Source organism: Phyllostomus hastatus, unplaced genomic scaffold, assembly GCF_019186645.2.
Source record: "Phyllostomus hastatus isolate PE091 unplaced genomic scaffold, TTU_PhHast_1.1 phas_scaffold_78, whole genome shotgun sequence".
NCBI lineage: Eukaryota > Metazoa > Chordata > Mammalia > Chiroptera > Phyllostomidae > Phyllostomus > Phyllostomus hastatus.
In genome coordinates, this window is record NW_025334041.1 from 114,950,603 (window position 1) to 114,967,257 (window position 16,655).

Sequence of the window (16,655 nt, forward strand, 5' to 3'; positions counted from 1 at the left end):
TCAGTTCCATCTAAAACACCAACAGAGAAAAGAAATAAAGACTGGAAAGTGATTTTAAGTTCATATTCTGTGTACATGCCCCTCATAGAAACAAATGAAGGGGAAAAGTGGGCAGTTTGCAGGTCACTTAAATTATATTCTGTGAAAGAGGTTTATGTTACTAATAATTTAATTCATTTAAAAGGTACTCTATATTCTATACATATAAGATGAATTAAGGTTTTGAGACATTTATAATATATTACCAAGGCTGTCCTTGGTGTGTTGAATAAATCACAGATTTAATTTTTTTTTAATTCTTACACCAACAAAAATATGAGAGGATTTTAATGTGATATATTTGGACATTACACCTAGAAAATCCAGCATTTCATTATAAATGATTTTTAAATGGCAAACTAATCTTATACAGTTAAAAATTAATCAAATTATGAATGTCAGGCTTTCTTGGCAATTATGTTTAATCATTTTTTAATGGCTGGGCTTTAGCCTCTAAACTTGTTTAATTTCTCAAGGATTATTTGAGGAAAAAGAGAAATATACTTTTTTTCTTTATCAAGACAGCATTTGAGCTGGCAAAGAAAAAAAACAGGCACAGATACTCCCGGATTCTGTGCAGCCACAACCTGCTCTCATGAAGGCCTGTAAGTAATCAAAAAGAAAAATCTTACTTTCTTCGTGAGTTTGAAGACTGCCTGCAGGTTCACTGACGCTGAATACTGCACCACACTAGCTCCAACACCACTTCTCCTCTCCTCGTTTTGATGGAGGTGTCAGGTTTGATGCACTAGCTAAGCAGTAGAAATGAGTGGGAAATGGAGAGCTGGGTTCATTTGCAAGTGGGCACTGGCACTCAGCACTGACGATGTGGTCTGTGCTGTGATTCCATCCAGCCAGTAACGTTCACGGTCACCAAGAAAAAAATTCAGTGAAAAGTAAGACTCGCCAACGCACTGGGATGGAAGCTGTCAAGATGTAAATCAACAGTTTCCTTGCCCTCCTCTGAGAATAACTTTCTGCTTCAGGGCAGTTGCATTAAAATATAACAAACTGAAACTTACTGGTCTTTGTCCAGCACACAGAAGGAATCCAAGAAGGGAAAATTGGCAGCTATACTTTCAAAGTCCTCCTGGGAGATGTACCCATCATGGTCATGGTCATAGTTTCTAAACACAGACTGCAAAGGAAAGACACATATTTATTGAATGGCCACGTACAGGTCAAACTCTGAGCTTGTTACTCGGACAGCAATGACAACTAGCGTATTATTCTTTCTATTGAGGGACTCAGAACCCTGTGGAAGACAGCAAAATCAAGAGCCTCTCTGGTATCACAAGGTTAAGTGCAATGCTAACGATAAAAACAGTTCTGCTGGGAAGGCAGCTTTAAAAAGGTTTCCTGGAGAAAAGGAGGTCTAAACTGAGACCCCTGGGAGTTAGGCTTGGTATGTTCACAAATGCTAATATCACCATGCCAATAGAAAATGAAGCTATAAAATGTGAAATTATCTCAAAACGAAGCACACTTTTATTTTTTTCTTGGCCTGGCTGATTTTTTTAGCTGTATTTTTCCCATACCATTTATCCCCTTACACCTACCCCCACCCCCTCGCAGTCACCACCCTGTTGTCCAAGGGTCCTCTTTCCTTTTTGCTCCATCTCCCCACCCTCTAACCTTCCCACCCCCTTAGCTGTCAGCCACTATCTATCCATGAGTCTGTCTCTATTTTGCTTGTTAGTTTAGTTTGTTCATTCTAAAGCAATTCCCATCAAAATCCCAGCGGGAATGTTTCAAATGAACAAACCAATTCTAAAGCTGAAACAGAAGTGAGAGCCTTCAGAGCAGCCCAGAATTGTCTTAAGAACTGCCGAGGCTGCGGCCACCTTGGTTCGGCGGCCCGGGGAAGCCGCAGAAATGCCCTTGCGGGAGGACAGGTGCTGCGGTGGCCCCACGCTGAGCCGGGGTCTGGAGCGGAGGGAGACAGGGACGGATCAGTCCCGGAGCTCGACGCACAAGATTCCGCCCAGGCCGCCACAGAACAAGCCCAGCCGGCGGCGGCAGCTGGAGCCGAGGAAGAACCAGCTAGCAAAGCGAAACAGGCGAAGTGAAAAGAAGGCACGCAACGCTATGTCCAAACTGGGTCTTCCACACGTTATAGGGGTTACTCAGGTCACTCTCGCGAGATCTAAGAATATCCTCTTTGTCATCGCAAAACCAGAGGTCTACAAGAGCCCAGCTTCTGATACCTACATGGCTGCGGGGCAGGGGAAGAGCCAAAATTGAGGATTTATCTCAGCGAGCACAGCTAGCAGCTGCTAAGGAATTCAAAGTTCAAGGTGAAGCGGTCTCAAATATTCCAGAAAACACAGACTCCAACTGTACAAGAGGAGACTAAGGAGGAAGAGGCTGATGAAACAGGCATGAAAGTTAAGGACACAGAATTGGTCTCGTCACCAGCAAATGCTTCCATTTTCCCCACATTGACGCTGTCGCTCCCCTTTCTACAGGGAAAACTCTGACAGCCTTGCCCTTCGTTAAGTGATGTTTCTTACCTAAATGGCATTGTGCTGCTGGCTCACAGACCCCCAGATGCATACAGCAAGAGCAGCTACCCAACTTACAGGATTTTTTCCTACTCCCAGGTATGTTATCGTGACCTCTGTGGGTTTTGAATGAGTAGATTCCCCAAACAGCCCCTCCAGGTGCAGAGGAAATGACAGGGGTGTCAAACGCTGGAGACAGAAAGGAATTAAAAGTAGCGCCCTGGCTGGTGCTGCCCAGTGGATTGAGTGCAGGCTGGAGAACCAAAGGGTCACTGGTTCCATTCCTAGTCAGGGCACATGCCTGGGTTGCCAGCCAGGTCCCCAGCAGGGGGCGCCTGAGAGGTAACCACACACTGATGTTTCTCTCCCTCCCTTTCTCCCTCCCTTCTCCTCTCTCTAAAAATAAATTAAAAAAAAATCTTTTTTAAAAAAGTCACTGAGAGTATTTGGGCAAGTGAGGACAGACAGAGAAAGGGGGCCTTTTTTGGATGTTCTGCCCCAGAGGCTGATGCCCAGTAGAGCTAAGTGTCTGCTAAATTGCTACCTGCCAAGGGCTGTTTTCATGGACTCCATCTGATTCCTGGGCAACCAAAGAATATTCTGGAAAGAGAAAGGGGCCTTATAGTGCTCACTCTTAATGCTCCTGCAACCACTTACCTCAACTAATTTCCTTATGTGCTTGTTGATGACCGTGGGGTCTGGCTTTGGCATCACTCCCGAAGCCCACTCCAGGGGCACCACGGGCTTGGTGGGCGTTGTGGGGGAGGTAGGCTGCTGACAGAAAGCACACACAGTTTTCAACTTTATCTGCAACCTTGAACAATTAGGACCAGGAACACCAAGATAGTCATTTTGCATATTAATGATCTCAGTAAAAATGCACATATAGGTAGCACTCCAGTGTTTTGAAAACAAGCACCTTTTGTCAATGGAATCTAATCTGTAACTAAATACATGTTGGAATAGTGTACTTTTTTAGCAGCAAACTAGATTCTGTTATTTTAAATGGAAAAAAAATAAGCCCTGGCTGGTATAGCTCAGTGGATTGAGCGTGGGCTGGCGAACCAAAGGGTCGAGGTTTGATTCCCAGTCAGGGCACATGCCTGGGTTGCAGGCCAGTTCCCAGCAGGAGGCGCATGAGAGGCAGCCATACATTGATGTTTCTCTCCCTCTCTCCTTCCCTTCCCCTTTAAAGATAAATAAATAAAATCTTTAAAAAAATTAAAACTACAAATTATAAAAAAGAAGAAAAAATAATAATTGCTCTTCCAGCCCATACAAAAATTCTATCCAAGTTCCCCAAATATTACTAAAACATCCTTAAACCCCTACATAACAATCCATACAGACTTTTGTTTAATACAAAATATATAGAACACCAGTTACCTCATTCTTTAATATTTGGCATTAGTGATAAATTAGTAGGTGTGTGCAGTAAATGGGTACCAGTGTTCCACCAACTTTATGTCCTTATATTGGCATCTCTCTGGATACACTTAATCACTTCTCACTGTCTAATTATTAGGTCTCTCTAGCCCTGTTCGGTGAAATTGCTTTCTACACAGGTTTTTCCACCTTCTTGCAAGACATTTTCACTTACTAACATGAAGATGCTGGTGATAAAGCATAACACAACACAAGTGAGAAACACAACCCGGTCAGGAGAGCAGCCAAGAGTGCTGTTTACCTTTCATCTGCTCCCTGGGGCCCCGCATCATGTAAATATTTTGGCTGGTGTACACACACAAACTTTTATCAACAGGTGTTTTTTCTTTGTTTGATACTAAATTAGGAATAACATTTTTGCAAGAGGAATTGAGGAGTGACTGTACTAATTTAAGGCCTTAAGAATTTTGTGAGGTGGGTGTTGCTGGCATCCAAAAGGACCAAAAATTATCTGCCACCTGTGAAGGGTCACTTTCACAAACACCTGCACACATTATGGCGCTTTCTATCAAGATTTCCATTTTGTTGGAAGGGCAGATAAAATGCTTCCCAGATGAGGTCAAGTTAAAGGAGTTCATCATTACCAAGCACTAATTACATGAAATGTTAAAGGGACTTATCTAAGAAATAGAAGAAGATGAAAAACTATGAATAGTAAAATGACAACAAACTTACAACTATCAACAACTGAACCTAAAAAAACAAAAACAAACACTAAGCAAATAACTAAATTTGCTTAGGAACAGAATCAGAGAAATGGAGATCACGTGGCGGGTTATCAGGAAATAAGAAGCATGATTGGTAGGCATAAAATAGACGGGGACATTAAGAATAGTGTAGGAAATGGAGAAGCCAAAGAACTTATATGTACAACCGATGGACATGAACTAAGGTGGGGGAATGCTGGTGGGTGGGTGGGGTGCAGGGTGGAGGGGGGATAAAGGGAAAGGAGAAATTGGACACCAGTAATAGCATAATCAATAAAATATCCAAAAAAGTTTTTTTTTTAATAATTTCCATTTTGCTGATTTGATTGTTGAGGTCCACCCTGCCTGGTCTCAGGAATCTGTAACCGCCTGTGACTATGGCTGAGTAAGAGGCCTCTGAACCAGGAGACACTAAGGAAACAAAAACTTATTTCCCTGGCATGAACGCTGCCTGTTCTAATGCCTAGGTCCCTGTGCATGATCGGCAGTCAATGATGGGTAACAATTCTCTAGGAAAGAGAATGAATCGAAGACAGATGCGATCACGTGGGAATTCCCTAAGGGAAGAGACTCAGCGGGCTGTGGAAATGAAGGGGTGATCGACATCAACCCCTGCCCCCTCGGCTTTGTCAGAGCCTGAGTCCTTGAGAAATCCAAGTCTTCCGGCTGCCTTTGTCTCCTCTGCCCAACTCAGGCCTGCGGAAATAACAGGGGTGAAGTCCAGACCAGAGTTGGTGGACCCCGGGGGTAATCGGGCCTGAGACATAGAATATGCAAGATCCTATGAGATCTGCTTGCTGGAGGATGCTCTTTAATTAGAATATGAAGGCACAGGCAGGAAACGAAACTAAGTTTTTAAGTTCTGTACTCTTTTTAAATGATAAAACCCCAAAATCTCTGGCTTAGTATCCCAGCAGGAGATCTGCCAGCACCTCTCAAAGCTAACTACTTGTAATTTGCAAACTGTATCGGTATTCTTAATAAAAACCTGCTCTGGCGGTAGAACAGGTTTTGTCCACTAGAGAGGGTGGACAAGGCGCTCTCCACTAGAGAGAGTGGCCGTTTCATCCCTATTTCCCCACAGGACTCAGTTGTCCCTGTGTATGTTTTTCTCGTGTTTCGACGAGCATCCGCAGCAGGGATGGATACTGCTGGCCCAGGATCCTCCACATCTGATGAAGGATAAACCTATGGTTCCCAAAATGTTCAGCAAGGTACCCTGCCCGGAGTACCTTAGAGAACTTAGAGGGGTACCAAAAAATACTTCAGACTTCCAAGGGAAGTACAGTGACACCCAATATTTGTCAGGCCCACATAAACTACCAGCTTGAAGTAGCTCACCGGTCACCCATTAGATAGTGCTACATTTCTTTTAATGACATCATATATTTCTGAAGCAAAAATTTAACGAGGAACAAGAAATAAGGTTGACAGTATCCGATCCAATTCAAATATTTAAGAAATTGTCCAGTGCTGCCCTGGCTGGTGTGTTTCAGTGGACTAAATGCCAGAATGTGAGCCGAAGGGTTGCCAGTTTGATCCCTGTCAGGGCACATGCCTGGGTTGTGAGCCAGGTCCCCAGCTGGGGGAGTACAAGAGGCAACCGATTCATGTTTCTCTCACACATCAGTGTTTCTCTCTCTCTTTTCTTTCCCTTCCCGTCTCTCTGAAAATAAATAATAAAATCTTAAAAAAAAAAAGAAATTGTCCAGTGCCTAATAAGTACACACATTCATTAGTAAGTAACTGTGGTTATTTAATAATGAAATAGAGAATATTTTTATTTCAACATATGTGTATTATTTTTTTTTTCAGTTGGGTACTAAGTGGTTAGAACATAAATATTTATGAGGTTGTTTGGACTTAAACTATTTTGTAAGAGACTATTGAGCATTTTGTTTGAGCTACAGGTCATGTGAAAAAATCTGAGACAGAAAGTAAAACATAAAGAACTAGTGAGGCACGAAGGGACCACTGTGAACACGTATGAAGAAGTTCCTAGTGAGACTGACTGTTCGGGTTAGGTCGGCCAGCACCAAAGGTAAGCACACTGAAGCCACCGGCCCACAGGAATGTAATCCTGACTGCAGCTCGCTCTCCAGCGATGCACACGCATCAGACACTGAGCACAAAATCACATGGCATCCGCTAAGACAAGAGACAGAAAGGGACTGCAGGATGTGTTTCAGAGACTCATGAGGTTTTAGCACTTGGGAGGGGCTTTCAAAGTTTGTCTTTTTATGAAAAAGTAAGATGACTTTTCTGTGTTTCTGCCAATCTTCCCAAATTGGGAAAATCTTATCCTGAAAATAAGCTTAACTAAATCTAAAGAGTACAGATCAGGCAAGTGTGCTAAAACGGTTGAGCTGACCCTGCTCCCACAAGGGTGTTGGGTCAGTGAGGGGCAATGCCCTGCAGTAGACAACACACAGGCATTGCTGACAGGCTCAAGGCCAAATCCCAGTTCTCCCACTTCCTGGAGACCTACGTCCACCAGACTCAGTTTCCTTAACAGAGCTAATGAGATAACATAATGATGCCCTGCCAGGCATGCAACAACTAACAGATAGCAATGAAGGTACCTAGTTACAAGTGAAGGAAGGTGTCGGATGTGGAAATGCCCTGTGCGCATGTGCAAGACAGCCAACCATGCCACGGCCAGTTTCACCTCATCAAAGCTCTCCAACGAGGGCAGAGCTTACAAATTCCTTTTCTTTTCCCTCCAATAGCTTTGCCTTTCTCTCCAGCTCTCTCTTAGTCATGATAACTTGGAAGAGCCTGGGTCTCCACTCCTCCCTTTGTCTCTGCTCTATGTTCCCACACCACTCTGTTCTTCCCAGGAGATCAGCCTCTGAGGACTGGCAGGAGATGAACTTGCTGATGGAACCACCACACTCACTATTTTAAGAACAGATGCTACCAGGTCAGCTGACTCAGACTCGTGTTCCTGCCCTCCCAGTGCCAGAGAACAGCACTCAGAGTCATTCTGCCTCTTGCTGTCTCATGGTGCAGAGTCACAGTAGGTGTTAACAGATGGACAGACTTAGGGTCTAGAGTAGCTGGCAATGTGCCCCAGAGCTCAGCTGGTGTGGAGAGAAGCATGAGACCTTTATGAAGAAAACTGATCTCAGGATATGAGCATAAGAAGCAAACATAGACACTTTTTCCTTTAACATGCACACCTCATCCTCATTGCAAATTTCAAATTGATGCAGGCTCTTTTTTTATTACTGCAAAATATACCTAAGATATAGTCCACTTGCTAAAACTGATGAGTAATGCATATTCGGTAATGCATTTTCCTCAGTCTCATTAGATCATGTTTCTTTAATGAAGAGTCAGCCATCAATTAAGTGAGACACTATCTCATGTAATATTAAAACTCCTAGCTGAGTCAATCATTAGTAGAGAAATTTGTGAATTATAATCAGGGTATTTAGAATTTATTAAATCTAATTTTATGTTGAATGGTATTTTTTTAAAAGGCTGGAAAGGCCAGGGGTGTCCAACCTGTGCCCCATGGGCCGCAGGCAGCCCGGGATGGCTGTGAGTGTGGCCCAACACAAAATCGTACATTCACTGAAAACATTCTGAGATTTCTTTCTTGTGATTACATGTCACAATGTATTTAATGCATGGCCCAAGACAACTCTTCTTCTTCCAGTGTGGCCCAGAGACACCAGAAGTTTGGACACCCCTGGATGATCTCTAATGTGAAGATGAGTTATGTTTTTCTTTTGGTCCTATATGTAGGTGAGTTTTCAGAGACAACACAACCCACAGAAAAGCAACAGTAAAATACAGTAATTGCAAATGATGTTCTTCCCTATTAGTCTATGTAAAGAAATAATGCTCTAACTGCCAGGGCTGAGGTGTTTCGTTGCTAAAAAGGGAATAATATAGATCTGTAAATTCTTCAGTCTTTAGATCATAAAGCACCACTGCAACAGCCGATTACTGTAAATGATGAACGGCAGGATTTGGGGCTGATCCTGGGAGAGAAAGCAATACCTACCGATTTAGAGTTTCTAGGCTCCAGCACCAGTGACAGCTTATAAATATCATCTTCTGTGTGATAGAGGTCCAGGGAAAGCTACGACAAATTAGAATGGATCAATAATTATGTTGGCTCATATTTATTTACTTACCTGAATTGCTGACATATTTTCCAAATGGAATATTTTAGCCAATGTCTAATAATCTGACTGAATGCAGAATGGTACAAAGATGGCATGCAGGGGTGGAAAATGAAATTAAAGAGATAAAAAGTTAAGTCTCCTGGGGTCACCAGCATCAACAAGAACCCCTGACTCAATTCCCCAATAATACTTGTCCAGCGGCTTCTAAGTACTAAGCACTGAGCTAGAGATAAGGCATCCTTGATATTAAAAAGCAGGAGCGGATGCATGGATTAAGACCCGTAAGTGTAATAAATTGTTTCTTAGAGGTTTGATTGAAGAACTGGAGAAATTACTAGGTTTCTATTATTTTAGGGCATTGTGCTAAGTCCTGGTGATATAAAAACGTATAAAGTCATTCCTACCCTCAAGGGCCTGACAGTTTTCTGGAATAAATAGGACCTGAACACAAAAAGATATGTTCAAATCAACAAAAGGTAACCCAAGCTAAATGTGAAATAAGGTGCCCCACCCTAAGTGCTATACAAATCATTCAGGAAGGTAGAGTGAAGCATGAGGGAGGGGATTGCAGTTGGGGAGGTCCAAGTTCAAATGCTGAGCCTGCCACCAGTTAGCTCTGTGACCTTGAGTCAACTATTTTCTTCGGACAATCGCCTTCCACATCTGTAAAATGGGCACCATCATAAAAGTCCCTACTGAACTGGATTTTTATCAGGATCAAATGGAATAATGCATGTAAAGTACTTCACATAGGACCTGGGGACATGGTAGAATCTAAGAAATGTAATTTAGTATTATTGATGTTATTGCTATTAATACACCTATTATAGCTAATATTATTATTATGCGTGGTGATCACTGAAGACGGAAATGGTCAGGACTGATTCACACAGCAACTTCTTAATTGAGGCCTACTGGGCAGACTTGGACGCAGAAAGAGGGAGGGAAAGATCAGGGTAGGCAAGGACAACAATGAATAACACCTAGAAAACCTAAAACACATGGTCCCATTCACCTGAAACAGGAGAGTCATGACTCTTACAATAAGCCTGGAAAATTCTCACCCATGCCCTTCAATGTTAACATACATGACGAATCACACCATTTCATCAACATTGAAGATAATCAAATGCCCGTCCTTTCTTCGAGCATTGAGGCATAGAAAATTTCCTCCAACATATTATGTCTAAAGATAACAGCTTCATGTCTATGCATGTGGAGTGATGGGGAGAAAAAGGAGGAAGAAGCAAGAAGAAATTCAGAATCAAAAAATGTCTTTCAAGGATTTATCTTGTTCTAGTTCAATTAAAAAATAATTTGACATTATAAACTGTCATTTTTAATCATTCATTCAGTCAACAAATATTTCTTAATCACTTAATATGTGCCAGGGACCATTCTAGTCACTGTTCTAGCTACTAAATACAACATTTAAATGAAGAATTTCATATATCAGCCATGACTGGTGTGATTCAGTGGGTTGGGTGCCATCCCAGGAACCAAAAAAGGTTGCTGGTTCAATTCCCAGTCAGGGCACATGCCTAGGTTGCAGGCCAGGTCCCCAGCTGGGGGTTTGAGAGAGGCAACCAATCAATATTTCTCTCCCTCTCTTTCTCCCTCCCTTTCCCTCTGTCTATAAATAAATAAAATCTTTTTTAAAAATTCATACATCATGTCATGTATTGCTTTATCTAGACTTTGTAACTTAAAGGTTTTTTCTGAACATAAGAAAAAAATGACTTTACTATAGAATTGCCCCAGCATTATTTCTGATCACGAAAGTCCTGCTCACAAAGAACGTGCCCTGTATCCACCTTCGCCTGAACAGCAGCCACTCTTACCTCTAGGGGCTTTGCCTTTTTGCAGAGGGAACCATCCCCTGTCACAAACTAATGCCTAAAGAAACCAGCCATTATATAAAAGAGTGAAGTGGGATTCCTGAAAGAGATTTTTTTTCAAGAGGACATTAAATAGTTTACCAATTACACATGATAGTGGATGACCCACAAGCCTCATTCCCACCTGTAATGTTATCTGGTACTATAATTCAGTTTAGATACATTGCACAGGATGGGCCAACAATCTTTAATAACCCAGGAAATTCCATGAATCAACTTGGGTGATCCCAAAAGGGATATTTTGATAGTGATATTGACCTAACAATGTCTTATTTGAAAACCAGGTCTTTGCCAATGTAATTGACTTGGGGGGCAGTCCTCGTCAGGCAGACAACAAGGAACATTTGTGTTCATGAGTGGAATCTGACCATGGGTCTCTGGGACAGGGAAGCAATAGGCAACGGTGTGGTCTCGAATGAATGGGGGGCCCTACCACGATGGAGCTTGGGCAAACTGTTGTCCATGCGACCATTGTCACCTTCTCACTAAAAGAAGTCAAAACCCTGGAATTTTATATGACTACCCAATTTTTGAACACTGGCACTAATCACAAAGAAATTTATAATTCCTTGTGAGACCAGCACAACACATCCGCTGGGGGCAGGTGCTCACCAGTTGGTCAGTCCCACACAAGGAGGCCCTGCTAGTCCCCACGCCTGGTGGAAGCGGGCAGTGCACCTAGCTCCTCCACCTCCGGCATCTCTGTCGCAGCGTGCTGCCTTCCACTGCAAATGCTCCATACGTGGAAGGAAAACACCTTCCTTCTGAATTCCTTGTCGTTGAGAGTTACATACTCAATAACATTGCAATGACTATGTATGGTGCCTGCTGGGTACTGGAAATATCAGGGAGAACACTTTGTAAAGTATACGACTATTTAAACACTATGCTGTACACCTGAAACTAATAAAACATAATATTGAATGTAAACTGTAATTTAAAAAAATAAATACAATAAACTATTTTTTAGAAGAGTTAATCTGGACTTCGATGAGCACGTTCCTGTCCTCCTGGCGCAGCCTGTAAACAGGACTGGCGCTGGCATCTCCCGGAGTTGACAGCAGCACCAGACGTCCAACCAGAAGTTCAAGTAAGCCACACACTAAGGAGGGGAGGTCACAGGAAAAGTCAAAGGACACCCTCGTGCATGCTCCTGTGTGAAATGGGCAGATATTTGAGCTTATGATGGAAACGTTTTTATCTCCTCTCAATGTTCGCTCTCCATTATCAGTGGTGCTGGGAACCTGGGCAAGTTGTCAACTTGCTTGAGTCTCCTGATGTATAAAATTGGACTTACAAATAAAAGCTCCCTCCCCAGACTGTGGCGAGGATTGAATGAGCTAATGTGTGCCCAGTGGGGTTTGTTTAGAGGGTCACACGATGAGGACAGCAGGGTTTGCTTTCTAGTCAGTGCAGCAGCCAACATCACCGGGCTCATTAATGAACAGGGGGCTGCCCTCTGGGTCCTCCCCACCCCCGTCCATGCTCTGCTTTCCCAGCTGCGATCCCACTTGCTCTTTGCAATCTCCTCTGGGCTTTACAGCCCTGTACAAAATGACCTGTCCGACTTCCTATCCGCTTTTTGTAATACAGGCAGCTCGTCAATGGGATTTCAAGAATATTTGCTGATGTCTAACATCTTTCAGTTTGGTTGTTTCTGAAAAATGTTCTCAGTCCCTGTTCCAGGTTGCCGCATTTACATCCAAGCCTACTGGCAAAGATGGCCGTGGATTCTGTGCGGACAGTACGACCTGCGTGGCCTGGAGTGGGGAGCTGGAACATAAAACACACTCAGTCATCACACTATCTCCACTCACCATTTTTGCAGTTATTCTTCTATTTTTCTTATGAGACTGTAAAAAAATACAGGGGCTTTCCAGTTATTTGCATATACCCAAAGTGGTAAAAGTAACTGATAGATCTAAAAATATTATGAAAAGAATCAGATCATTTTGTATGCATGAAACAAGGAGCTTTCAAAGCTCCTGGTATGTGACTTGGGATCACAATAAAAAAAAATTTTCTTCTCCAGATCTTTCCCGAAGAGAACGATCTGAACCACGACGGGTCATTGACATTGCATCCTCCCTGCGTGTGTGCAGGGCCAGTCAGGGGCCAAAGTGATGGTGACAAAACCGGCACACACAGCCCCTGCCCTCACAGCTTGTGCTCTGCAACCAAGTCCTCCTTCATATACCCATGAAGAAGGAGAGAAAGATGACTTAATTTCTACAGGTGCAAAATAAAATAAATGCCAACAGTATTGCCACATTACAGAACACATGTCTGAAAGAGAGAGAGAGAGAGACCAACCCAAGCTGGAGTTTAGAATTTTGCCATTTGCAAGCCTTTTGTCCTTTATAAATCTGCTTCTTCATTTGTAAAATAGGAAGGGTCAGGGGTGATGTTACACTCTCCACCTGGCCCGGGCGCTACATCACAGGGTGCCTGTGAGAGTCTACCAAGAAAATGTACATGAAGAGTGCTGTGAGAACTGTAATCAATCATTACAGTAAGTTCATGCAACACTATGCAGCCTAGTGCACAGAGTAGGCATTTGGTAATTGTTGAATAGTTCAGGTCTTTTCATTTTCTATCTTCCAGGGCTGTCAATCATATGTCGGCCATGCAAACGGGTCACCTCAGGCAGAAACTTAATCTAGTCTACGGACAAAATGAATTGCCCTTTAAATGATGGCCTTACAGACACCCTCACATGCATTTGGGTCACTGCAGTGAATCCTACAGTTTCAGTCCCAACAGGTAGGTGTGTCGTGAAATGCCCACTGGGCTCTAGCAGATACTTCACGGGAATATCCTCGATCCTCATTCTGGGGAGGTTCACCTGCCTGTGGCCAGGAGGAATGAATGGAAATCCCAGTGCACTGAACTTTCTCCTTGGTTGTGAAGAGAGAGGAAGCATCTTGGCTTTCAATAGAAACTGGCCTGATGACCTGTGTTCATGTGAGGGACCGTGCTGTCCTAATGGGTCTCCGGGCTGCAATCACAGAAGCACATTGACACTTGGTTCCCTATTCCCAAGATTCTACCATTCCTCACACCTAGAGTCCTAGAAGTTTAGAGCTGGAAGAGACCTCACACACGAGCCCAAAATCCTTTTGGAAAAATCCAAAGTCAAGGCTTGTTAAAAAGGAGACAAAATTCGTAATTGTGGAGGCGGGGCTCAAAGCTAGATCTTCCATCTAGGCAGGAGCTTGACGCTACCTGATGCTATGTAATACGGTCATTACTAACTATGGTGTGTGGTGGCGTCTAGATTTCCCTTCCACATGAGACAGAGAGAAAGAGCTGGCACCTTTTCCTTTTTTCTTTTCTTCCCAGCAAAAAGAGTTCTTTCTTAGCTTTTATTGCTACAGTTCGGATTTTCGATTTGCATTCCAAAAGTTTCACTCACACACCCTTCAATATTTCTCTTTATAAAGACCTGTCGTGATGTTGCTTGCTGCACTTTTAACTCAGACATAATTTCCCTGCCCCATCACTATCTGTTGTCAGGGTGAGGCATTGTCTTGTGTTGTCCTCTGCTCTGTGCCCTCCTCCTCCACACCATGAAGACGGCCTGGTCGTGGGCATGTGAAACTGGGCTGCTCTGCAGACATCACCTGTGTTTGCGGGTTTACAGTCTCTTTCAAGCAGCCAGTCTGGGCACTTATTCATGGAAACAGATTTACATGGCAAATGATTAATGAATACAGGTGCCTGGATTATTGTGAGGTCCCCCCCCACCCCCAATAGAGAATGTCTGTGTTTTTATTGTTTGTCACATAAACTCAACCCCAAGAGATTTGTGTTTCTGTGTGTTGGCCACTTCTGCTTTATACTAAGGGTGCAGATGGCATCGTTTTGTACACTTAGGGTTTCTCTCCTTTGGTAAACAATTATGTGCTCTAGGAACAGTCAGTTAATGAGAAGGTCTAGGAACCACATTCAATTCCAGGGTGACGGTCCTGGGGGAGTTGGGCTCCAAGAGTTTCAGAAAAGGTGCTGCTTTTATTTGCCATGGTCATTAAAGGAAAAGAGTCAATTCAGTGTTGCAGCCAAGTTTCCGATGCTATAAACCTAAACAGGGAAGCTGTTTCTCCACTTGTTAAGCGAGGGAGAGACAATCTGGTTCTGCTTCGTCCCCCTGACCAAGAGGTAGCCAATGGGACAAGTTCTCTTCTACACACCTGTTGTGTCTAAAGGTGCTGGGATCTGGATACCAGCTAAAGGTGTGTGTCACAAGTGCCCCAAAATATGAATAGTAAGTAAACTTTTGTCTGACCTCCTTCATTCCTAAATATAACATTTAATTCACCTGTTGAGCTCCTAAATAGGCCACGTCTTGTGAGAGGTTCTGGGGCGTGTGATGTGTAAGTCAGGTAACAGAAAAAAATCTCTTGCCCAGTGACTCTTCCTACAGTAAGAAAGCACAGAGTGCAAAGGCAACACATGCGACAGATGCACTTAGTGCTTTGGGGAGGGGAGGGACAGAGAATGCTCCAGAAAGATAGAAACTTTTCAATTGGGGCTAGTCACAGGGCTGGGGAGGGAGGAGGTTTTCCAAGAAAGTGCAGGACCAGGAAGCAGAAGGCAGCAGTTTGTGGTGGAAAGTAGAAGAAGGCCACTGATCCTCAAAGGCAGCTGTGGTGTGGGACCGGGCGATGACCAGCAAGGCCAGCCGGAGGGTCAGAAAGGAAGTCGTGAAAGGCCTCCTGTGCCAGGCTGGGCACTGCATCTCGGGGTGTGGAGAGGCTGGCAGGGAGGGGTAGACCACAAAGGAGGCCCTTGCATCACTCCAGGCCTCCACAACAGCCGTGCAGTGAGGATGAAGAGAAGCAGATGAGTTGAGGACATACAGAGGAGGTGATTAATTACTTGAGTGTGATGAAGGAGAGTAAGGGACTAAAGACAGCTCTAGAGGGCCTATCTAAGAACTCTAGACACTGGAGCTGCAGGGGTGGAAACTGGGCTCCTCAAAGCAAAGGGAGATTTGTTTGTTCTAACATTAAAGTCTTAAGTCACGTGGTTCTGGGTATGGGGTCCCCTCCCCGCAGCCTTTGAGATTTCTCCTCTCCTGCTGACCCCGAATGCAACCTCCTCCCTACCCCCCCCCCCACCCCGGGAACTGCAGGTACAGATCCTCCTGCATCCCCTGGGACGCAAGGTGCAGAAGAGTCATCAGCACAAACCCCAGTCCTTGGGACTCACCGTGAGCAGGTTGATCAAGTCCATGTTGGGCTCTAAGTGGTGGGAGGCGTTCTGCAGGGAGACCAGTTCACTCAGGGTGACGGAGAGCTGGTGCATTTTCACAATGTTCACTTTGTTCTCCTCCGTCCAGTCTGGGAAAATGACATGGACCGCTATCAAGTCTTTCAAGTGCACGCCAAGGATGGGGATTTTGAAGCCATCGCAGTCGGCAAAGGCCTTGCGGTAATTGCAGTAATTGCCATTGGAGGAGACGAGCTCTGTCATTTCATTCCAGTTCTGGGAACAGATGAAAAAGAAGAATTTTCAGATGGCCTTCCCATCTGCCCACCCCCCAAGCCTGCCGTGTGTGTGTCTAGGAAATTCCTCGGCTACTGAGAGAAGTATCAATTGCACTAATGTTGTTGCAAGGAAATTTTAAACAGGAAAAAGAAAGAAACATGTAGTAGGCCTGGCTACGAGTTGGACAGCCTGTTCCATTCGGGTACAACTCGCAAATAGCCCACCCCTCTGCCTAACTAATAGGGATGTTGGGATTTAAATATCATGTGTATTTAAGTATTCTGCAATTAATGAAACTGTTACAGCACACAAATACAAGCATATATTGTATAATATTTAAGTATGCAGTGTATTAAAACATCCTAGTTATTCCAAGAGAGTTGCATTTGAGGTATTTCTTGAAGGTTAATCTGGGACACAATGGGGTAGGAA

General features: G+C 43.8%; 1 protein-coding gene across 12 annotated transcripts in view; it reads right to left on the bottom strand.

Annotated features, from left to right (window-relative positions):
- The window catches only part of RASGRP3 (RAS guanyl releasing protein 3), a 102,749-nt gene that overhangs the window by 15,365 nt on the left and 70,729 nt on the right, over positions 1-16,655 (bottom strand). For 10 of the 12 annotated variants that reach the window (XM_045827832.1, XM_045827828.1, XM_045827831.1 and 7 more), the window contains 4 exons: positions 15,945-16,220; positions 8,712-8,789; positions 3,201-3,317; positions 1,062-1,177 (listed from right to left, as the gene is read on the bottom strand). In XM_045827832.1, coding sequence (XP_045683788.1) covers positions 1,062-1,177; positions 3,201-3,317; positions 8,712-8,789; positions 15,945-16,220 — 587 coding nt within the window. The remainder of the gene's footprint in view (positions 1-1,061; positions 1,178-3,200; positions 3,318-8,711; positions 8,790-15,944; positions 16,221-16,655) is intronic. The other 2 variants (XM_045827834.1, XM_045827837.1) reach the window with 1 other exon arrangement.